Source organism: Phytophthora parasitica (genome assembly GCF_000247585.1).
Source record: "Phytophthora parasitica INRA-310 unplaced genomic scaffold supercont2.4, whole genome shotgun sequence".
In the NCBI taxonomy this organism is placed as follows: domain Eukaryota; phylum Oomycota; class Peronosporomycetes; order Peronosporales; family Peronosporaceae; genus Phytophthora; species Phytophthora nicotianae.
This window is the reverse complement of record NW_008648990.1, coordinates 843,684-853,541: the sequence shown is the minus strand read 5'-3', so window position 1 is coordinate 853,541 and position 9,858 is coordinate 843,684. Positions and strand designations below refer to the sequence as shown.

General features: G+C 48.8%; 2 protein-coding genes across 2 annotated transcripts; both read left to right on the top strand.

The window, feature by feature from the left end:
- Positions 1-98: 98 nt before the first annotated feature.
- PPTG_03231 (hypothetical protein) lies at positions 99-1,314 on the top strand. The gene has a single exon (XM_008895910.1). The coding sequence runs from the start codon at positions 292-294 to the stop codon at positions 1,168-1,170; it is 879 nt and encodes a 292-aa protein (XP_008894158.1). The 5' UTR covers positions 99-291; the 3' UTR covers positions 1,171-1,314.
- A 1,826-nt stretch (positions 1,315-3,140) lies between these two features.
- Positions 3,141-4,928, top strand: PPTG_21236 (hypothetical protein; the record flags this gene model as incomplete). Its single annotated transcript, XM_008896489.1, has 5 exons — positions 3,141-3,359; positions 3,427-3,978; positions 4,039-4,293; positions 4,408-4,674; positions 4,887-4,928. 5 exons carry the CDS (start codon positions 3,141-3,143, stop codon positions 4,926-4,928), a joined length of 1,335 nt encoding a protein of 444 aa, XP_008894737.1.
- Between the last annotated feature and the right edge of the window lie 4,930 nt (positions 4,929-9,858).

The following is a 9,858-nucleotide window of genomic DNA, read 5'->3' as shown; positions in this document are numbered from 1 at the left end:
TCTCTACAGTCTAAGTACTCCATCTCCATCATGACAGAAGCCATTCTCTCGACGCTTCTCTGTGTCTCAATGCATCCCTTACCAATCAAAAGAAGCCAAAGATGATGTCTGTTCAGTTGATACATTGCGAGAGACGGACGAGGGGGTGACCGCGATGGCAACAGCGACTACTCAAGTACAGGACTGCAGCTCGACCGGATCGGCCAGTCCTCGCTTCCTCACTTTTCATCTTGCCCTTCCCAGCAATCGACGACCGACCCCAGTCACGCAGCTCCGTGCGAAACCTTCAAGATGCACTCGAAGATCCTCGCCGTACTGGGCCTGTGTGTCGCTGCTTCCATCCTGCAGGCAGCCGACGCTCGTGGCAGTGCTTCAGCGGCTCCGCGTCGTCTACTTGGCTCCTATAAGGACTATGGACACCACCCGCGGAAGCACGACCATGACCACGACCGCAAAAAGCATCACCGCCACGACAAGGATTACTACCGTCGTCGTCTAGAAGACAAGGAAAACAAGGCCGCCGAGTCCTCGAGCTACGGCAAATACGACTATGGTCACGATGACCACAAGCACGACGACCACAAGCATAAGCGCTACGGCTACGACGACGACAAGCATGACGATTACAAGCACAAGAGCTACGGCTATGGCGACGACTACAAGCACAAGAGCTACTACGGCTACGGCGACGACTATGACTACAAGGGCTATGGCTACAACTATGGCTACAAGAGCTATGGCGGTGACTGCGATGACTACAGCGACGACTACTATGGCCACGGCAACGACTACTACAGCTATGGCAAGGACTACAGCTACGGCTACTACCCCGATTACTACTCGTCCTACGGTAAGGACTACGACGGCTATGGCTACGGCTACTACCCGGACTACTATTCGTCGTATGGATACGGCTACCCTAGCTACGGCTACGGTTACCCCGATTACGGCTACGGCTACTCCAATTACGGCTACGGCTACCCGGGCTACTCTGGCTACGAGTCTGCCCAAACGAATGCTGGCGCCGTTGGTGGTGAGAAAGAGCCTGCAACTGTGTCCACGGACGCTGTGGATGCCAAGTCAGTCGAGAAGGAGAGCAAAACGGGGTCGAAAGCAAAATCGTCGAAGGAGACCAAGTCGGATCCTACTGACAAGACGAAGGGCAAATGAAGAAGCTGAAACAAGGCATGCTGTGTGGGAAGAGTAGGTGACGGGTAATGGTGATGTAAGCCCGCGAGGAAAAATTGTAGCGTAGATAAAAGAAGAGGCAGTAGTAATGAATGCAAAGCCAATAGGTATGATCTTGTTTCTTGCTGTACGGTGTGACTATTACGTTACGGGAGTTATTCGTGATACATGAAGACACTAGAATGGACGCCTTGTGCAGCCACTTGGTTCAACCTCGTCGATAGTTTAGAAACTCGGTGGATACGATGTCTATGGCGCGGTGTACCGTTGTCCCGTGGGTGACCAGGTTCGGTGCCCGAGATGACACCATCGAGTGATCTCGGTACAGTAAGACACAGAGAAGCGTCAGGATGACTCCTGTCATGCTGGAAGTAAGTGACGGCTTAGTGCCATGGGGTATTTAGACATAACTTCAAATTCTGACCCTTTGTTTTCACTGGCTAGACCGCATTCCAACTTTACTGTCCGTGAGTCGCTGTCTGCTGATAAGTGAGCGACCACACACCTCCCCCTCATATTCTAAGCTGTACGCTTCCTGGATCAAAAGATAGTGTTTGCTGACGGTTGATGAGGCTATCGTATAAGCTGCAAGGTGGTGTACATGTAACTAAATATTGGGATATATTCCGTTAATTTTCGAGTCATATATTCAGATGTTATCCGGATTGTACTTAGTATTACACAAACTATTCAGCCGACTTGCCGAGCCAATCAAGAAGGCTGCCACGATACTGACAATTAGCATGGCTTTGCTGTATTCTTGGCAATACGTCAGAGTGCCGGTAAGGTAGACGATCTGGCATCAAAGCCAGTGTCTTGGTGTTATTCGTCATTGTGGTCGTGTTCACACTTTTGCAAACGGTGTCCGTAGTCGTTGTAGGAACCAAGTTGGCGCCTCACTGCCATTCCTACTAATACTTGGGCGCCAAGAATGGGGGGGGGGGGGGGGGGCTAGAATTGCTTGATCTAATCGACCTGCAAGTAATCCTTAAGCATTTCTGTTCTAGAAGACCCAACCGTAGACTCCATATAAACTCTCGTAGAAGTCTGAACTGGATTCTGTGTCAAGGCGGGGTGGAGAGACCAGCATAAGGACATCATTAAACCCATCTTAGTAGTACTATAAAAACGAGTAGTTGCAGAATTTCTTGCGCAGTCAATATAACGAGAGATTTGACTGCCGTATTTGGGCAAGAAATTCTGCAACTACTATGACCCAAGACTTTGTGGTTGCGGTGATGGTGAAAACACCAATCTACACTAATGAAAGTGTCTGCCAGCAACGATAACTACGATCACAAATAGGACACGATGTAGTGCAATGACCGTGGCTGATCGCGGTTATGAACTACAACTTGCAGCGACAAGGTGTACAATGGTTACGACTGCCTGCAGTAGCTGATATCCGAGCTGTGTCAGCGACTACAAAGCAACTGATATGGCAGCGGCTTCGGATGGGGTAGTGCTACCTACAATCCTAATCTAGAACAGCGTATGCCCAACATTAGGTCAGCCATTTTCCTTATCGTGTCAGTGTCAGGTCCTAGTAGGTGTAGCAGCCTGTCACCTTTTTTCTAAGGATAGTACACTTGGAAATACTTACTCACGTGGCACGAGACATCGCATCGATGATGTACACATACTCGAAATTGCATTCCCCCGTACGGAACGTATATGGGGACCTCTTGGCGGTATAACCACTGATTAGAACTTGGTTATGATCCAGTCGCTTTTTGTATTGAATTTACCACGCCGGAGATCGTCGACGAGGTTAAGTGAAGTCGCGTCAAGTAGCTGAACTAGTTGGTTAGTGTCGATCACTAACAAATGCAGTGAGGCGTGCATCACTCAGGATATGAACAACCGACTGACTACCTTGAAGACAACTTCGAGCAGCTGTGGGTTAACCTATCTCCCATCTCACAATCGAAACTTGCAATTCGCAAGGCAGCATGTTTACTGAAATGGTGAGTGTCAACGATCTTATTGTGGCCGCTGGCAATGGAAATCTCGGTCTGGTAGTGAGTTTATTAGCGACAAAAGTGGATGTCAACGGCACAGATGAAAAATGGCTCCTGTGCACTTCATCACTCGGCCACAAATTGACACGTCAATGTTGTTCGACTTTTGCTGCAGAATGGGGTGGACGTCAACTTGGCTGCACCAACAGGGTTCACGTCTCTCGTCTGTGCTTGTCAAAATGGTTAAGAGGATATAGTCCGACTACTATTGGAGAAGGGAGCAAACTTTAACACGACAGACGAGAATGGAAACACACCGCTCACTTGCGCAGCAATTATTGGCCGCGTAGGAGTCATTCGAGAACTTCTAGACTTTGGATGCGATATCGATCAAGTGAATGGTGGTGGTAATACAGTTTTATCCAGCGCTGCTCAAACAGATCACACTGCTACCGCGCCGTCGCTACTGGATAGAGGTGCTACAGTCGATGCCCAGGATTCTATCGGATGCTCTCCGCTCATATTCGCATCTGCAAGAGGCTACATAGATATCGTTCGGTTGCTACCGGAAAAGGGGGCTGCTATTGACTTGACTGCAAATGATGGCGCCACGCCGTTGATGCTTGCTGCGGCAAGTGGCTACATCGATGTAATGCAGTTGCTCCTGGAGAAAGGAGCTGCCATGGACCAGACCGATAACGATGGCTACTCTCCACTTACGTGGGCTGCTGGACATGGTCAAACCGAAGCTGTTCAGTATTTGGTAGAGCGTGGAGCTGAAGTCGACAAGCCTACTGTCAGAGAAGTTACACCTCTCATCGGAGCTGGTGTATCCGGTCACGTTAATGTCGCTTGAGTATTGCTGGACAACGATGCGGACATTGAAAAGGCTGACGAGGACGGCTTTACAGCCTTATTTCGTGCTGCACAAAACGTTCACTACGAGGTCATACGTTTCCTCATTGAAAAGCACACAGCTGTCAACACTAGGGGCTATGGTGGTTCTACTGCGCTGTCTTCGGCTACAGCCAGAGGAAATATGGACATTGTGAAGCTGTTGCTCGAAAACGGGGCAGAGATTGACCAGGTTACTCACGATGGAGCCACTGCGTTAGTCGCTGCTCAAGAAGGCCACTTGGCTGTCGTTTAGCTATTGCAGCTCAAGCTGGCCATGATGATATTGCGGAAGCTCTGTTACAGACCGGGGCTGTCATTGACGCAGTGTGCGATGATGGGTCTTCGAGACTGTTAAGCACAGCGATGTTTGGCCAATGTGCTGGTGGACCATGGCGCTAGTAGCGATCTTTCGGACATGTACGGGAACACTACACGAATGTTGGCGGCTCAGAACAAACACTTTGAAATGGTGGAGTGTTTATTGAAGGCTGGGGCCTCGGGGAAGCTCAAGGCACAGAAGGGTGATACTGCGTTGCGCTTCACGGCGACAGGAGGGGATACAGAGTGTATTCAATTACTGCTGGGCCACGGAGCTGATGTCAACGAGCCTGGGAACAACAACTGCTCGGTTCTTCAAGTTTGCGATAGTTGCCGGGCACATTGACGCATTTAAACTCCTGTCATCAAGCGGTGCAGATATCTTAAATCAAGATAACGACGACGATACAACGCTCAACGAGACTGTACTGGCTGGACAGACTGAGGCAGTTCGTTTGGTGTTGGAGAAAGAAGCAGACGTCAACGTGTCTAATGGCATTGGATGGACTCCGCTTATGATAGCTTCGCAACGAGGACACGTCGACATCGCCTCGCTTCTTCTGACAAAGGAACCGAGGTGGAAATGGAGGCGAACGATAACCGGACAGCTTTGATGCTCGCAGCGGATGAGGGGCATGATGAGATCGTGCGTTTTAACCATGGTGCGACTCGGAGGATCAGACGCCGTTGATGAAAGCTTCGTGCAGAGGACATGAAGAGATTGTTCGCTTACTCCTCGACAATAGAGCCATCATGGATCTGCTTGACAGTTGTGGCCGATCTGCAGCAGAACTTGCTCGACTGAACTGTCGATATCTGATTCGAGGAATACTCAGCGAGCAGCCCGATACAACGCAGTCTAAAACTGCGGTTGTAGACATCGTATCTGCGACTCGATTGGTATATTCCAAGTCGTGAAGTTCGAAAAGATCAACAACCGTTTTTGGCTGGATCCTTTGGTAGAGTCTACAGAGGATGGTGGCTCAACAGGTAGATTATCTACTGGGTCGTATACGGGTCTGCTCGGCTTACGGGTCGTCATTTTAATAGATCGTAATTGCGGGTCGGGCTCAACAAAAAAGAGTGCATTGCGGTATCATATCTTTTGGGTGGATTATCATCGCTTTTAAATTTCTTATACTGGGAATACCTCAGAATGAGTAATGGACAGCCCAAACAGGATTAATTGCGTGAGCGTAACGTAAATGGGTCAACGTTCGGACAACATCCAAAATATCGTACTTAGTATGTGATTAAAAGTTCTAAGATCATGTATTCCCAGTGTAAGTCGCAGACGATCTAGTTATCCCTTTTGGATGTGTTATCGTCGTAATTGGATACATTATCATCATTCCTTGGTACTTTATCATCGATTTTGTACTTCGGATCGATTATCATCCTTTTTAGATTGCCTATCGACTTCAAGAGCAAGGCATAAGGCATACGCAAACCATAGTTAAACTTAGCTACCACCCATCACAAGTACCGATATTGCCATCGAATCTGACCACGCCACAGCCACCTGTTATCTGCAGTTTCGCTGCTTATACCTGGGTATCTTATCTGCTGAAGCTAGCTCGCCGCGTAGGAAGACCCGCCTTCACTATTCATCTTGCATCCTGTCACTGTGGAGCCACCACGGCAAGACATAGTGAAGAGGGTACATACTCCCGAAATCTCCAAAGGCCAATGAAGAAGTCGTCGAAGAAGAGAGATCCGAAAACAAAGATTTTTCACATGGGATTCGAATACACGAAGGCGTGGAGTTCGCACCTTAAGATTGTATTTCGGTGTAGTGTATATCGTAGCACCGGGTGCAAAGCTCGACTGGCAATTCGACCAACCACCAGTGGATACGAGTTGGTGAACATGCACACCTGCGTGCAGCCTACCTCGGGAACAGACGCAGATATCGTTGACTGTACGACTGCTATGAAGCTTCGCGTTGATAGTCTATCTGTTCTGGAATTGACGAACCAGTGCACGAGGTGTGGCAGGAAGTGAGCGCCGAGTTTTACCTGGATGACGACATGATTAGGAGAGGCCTATAGGAAGAGCAAGTCAAAAGTCGAGTTTACCGTGTCCGGCAAAAGCACTATGGGGCTTACTTACTTGGACGCATCGAAGTACCTCCACTATCAATGGTAGAGGGAAAGATGCTGAGCTTTTTCCAGTTCCACCTGTCAAGACCGAAGGCTGACCCCACCACCAAGCCAGTTCGGGTCATTGGCTGGGCTCACCCAGAACTCCGACAGTTACTGATGTACAACGGTGTTTCGCTCTTCTTTGATGGTACATTCCGATGTGTACCCACGGGATTTAAACAGTGCATGGTTATGATGGTGTACGACCAAGCCAGTGAGTTATTTGTTCCAGTGTACTTCGTTCTTTGCAGCTCCAAGGCTAAAGACATGTACTTCGACATTCTCGAGCTGATTTATAGAGACACCTCAGAGAAGCTCGAGCCATGTGACGTCGTCTGTGACTTCGAGATGCCAATGATACAGGCCATTGAGAAGCAGTTCCCGAACGCTGAAGTGTTCGGCTGCCTGTTTCACTTTAAACAGGCAGTGCGACGGCAAATGAAAACAACGTACAGTATTCCTGATGCGGAGGTTCGCATTGCTATGGAAAAAGGCGTGCTTGACGTGCTCACAGTGATTGATCCGAATTTGGTTCCTCGACATGGCATCCGGTGGGTTAAACGCACTATTCGAGCCAAGTGTGCTGCAACCGGGATCGGTTACACCCGTATCAAGTGGAAGCAGTTCTGGGGATACTTTCGCGCTACTTGGCTGGAGCGGTACAACATTGAATCGTGGAATGTTCATGGTTTAGACAACGGTCTCGTCGCTAGAACAAACAATCCTCTCGAACTATTTAATAGGGAGCTAAATAGATCGTTCCCGACGCCTCATCCCAATATTGCCACATTTGTCACCGTGATCCGGACAATATCTCAAGATTACGTTACCAAGTTGACCAACGTGGCGCAAGGGCGACGAAGCAGAGGCAACAAAACCAATGCAAACAAAAAGAGAGGACGGCGACGAGCCAACACAAGCGGTGCCGACGGGGCAAGCGTCGAGACGATTGATCTTCCCAATCCAGTGGTTTTTACGGACGAAGACTTCGCCTCTGATTTTGATAGTGAAGACGAGATGCAAGGCAGCGATGTTGATTCTGTGGTAGAGCGTGAGGTCGCCGACGTAGCTGACAGTGACGAAGATGCGCTTCCGGACTTCTCGTTTGATCCCAGTGAGTATTGCGATGACGATGAGTCGACTGCCAACGGAGATGACCAGAGTGTGCAAGCAGCTATTGTTTAGAGACCTTTAGTGCAGGTGCGGACGGATAACCAGAAGTTGTTATCTCACCAGCAACAACTTTGTGGTAGGGGCTAGATGTAGTGAGCGTTTTGGACGCTACGAACTAGGGACTCCCTCATGCTTAAATACATGTACCCTTTTAATACTACGTATCTGTATCCAAATTCGGTGATATTCAGTATAACATCAATGATAATCTATCTAAAATCGATGATAAACGACTCAAACATGATGATAAAACAACCCAAAGTAATAATAAAACATTCAAAAGTGGTAACACGTCCACCTCAAAGTTTAGATTGCAGGACACTTTGTGATCAACCTATTGCTGATCGGATCTGATGTTTGCGTCGTCAAAATGACGCGACCAAACTCACGAACAGATCTGTATACGACCCAGGAAATAGTCTATCGGAGTCCCTAGTTCGTAGCGTCCAAAACGCTCACTACATCTAGCCCCTACCACAAAGTTGTTGCTGGTGAGATAACAACTTCTGGTTATCCGTCCGCACCTGCACTAAAGGTCTCTAAACAATAGCTGCTTGCACACTCTGGTCATCTCCGTTGGCAGTCGACTCATCGTCATCGCAATACTCACTGGGATCAAACGAGAAGTCCGGAAGCGCATCTTCGTCACTGTCAGCTACGTCGGCGACCTCACGCTCTACCACAGAATCAACATCGCTGCCTTGCATCTCGTCTTCACTATCAAAATCAGAGGCGAAGTCTTCGTCCGTAAAAACCACTGGATTGGGAAGATCAATCGTCTCGACGCTTGCCCCGTCGGCACCGCTTGTGTTGGCTCGTCGCCGTCCTCTCTTTTTGTTTGCATTGGTTTTGTTGCCTCTGCTTCGTCGCCCTTGCGCCACGTTGGTCAACTTGGTAACGTAATCTTGAGATATTGTCCGGATCACGTTGACAAATGTGGTAATATTGGGATGAGGCGTCGGGAACGATCTATTTAGCTCCCTATTAAATCGTTCGAGAGGATTGTTTGTTCTAGCGACGAGACCGTTGTCTAAACCATGAACATTCCACGATTCAATGTTGTACCGCTCCAGCCAAGTAGCGCGAAAGTATCCCCAGAACTGCTTCCACTTGATACGGGTGTAACCGATCCCGGTTGCAGCACACTTGGCTCGAATAGTGCGTTTAACCCACCGGATGCCATGTCGAGGAACCAAATTCGGATCAATCACTGTGAGCACGTCAAGCACGCCTTTTTCCATAGCAATGCGAACCTCCGCATCAGGAATACTGTACGTTGTTTTCATTTGCCGTCGCACTGCCTGTTTAAAGTGAAACAGGCAGCCGATCACTTCAGCGTTCGGGAACTGCTTCTCAATGGCCTGTATCATTGGCATCTCGAAGTCACAGACGACGTCACATGGCTCGAGCTTCTCTGAGGTGTCTCTATAAATCAGCTCGAGAATGTCGAAGTACATGTCTTTAGCCTTGGAGCTGCAAAGAACGAAGTACACTGGAACAAATAACTCACTGGCTTGGTCGTACACCATCATAACCATGCACTGTTTAAATCCCGTGGGTACACATCGGAATGTACCATCAAAGAAGAGCGAAACACCGTTGTACATCAGTAACTGTCGGAGTTCTGGGTGAGCCCAGCCAATGACCCGGTCTGGCTTGGTGGTGGGGTCAGCCTTCGGTCTTGACAGGTGGAACTGGAAAAAGCTCAGCATCTTTCCCTCTACCATTGATAGTGGAGGTACTTCGATGCGTCCAAGTAAGTAAGCCCCATAGTGCTTTTGCCGGACACGGTAAACTCGACTTTTGACTTGCTCTTCCTATAGGCCTCTCCTAATCATGTCGTCATCCAGGTAAAACTCGGCGCTCACTTCCTGCCACACCTCGTGCACTGGTTCGTCAATTCCAGAACAGATAGACTATCAACGCGAAGCTTCATAGCAGTCGTACAGTCAACGATATCTGCGTCTGTTCCCGAGGTAGGCTGCACGCAGGTGTGCATGTTCACCAACTCGTATCCACTGGTGGTTGGTCGAATTGCCAGTCGAGCTTTGCACCCGGTGCTACGATATACACTACACCGAAATACAATCTTAAGGTGCGAACTCCACGCCTTCGTGTATTCGAATCCCATGTGAAAAATCTTTGTTTTCGGATCTCTCTTCTTCGACGACTTCTTC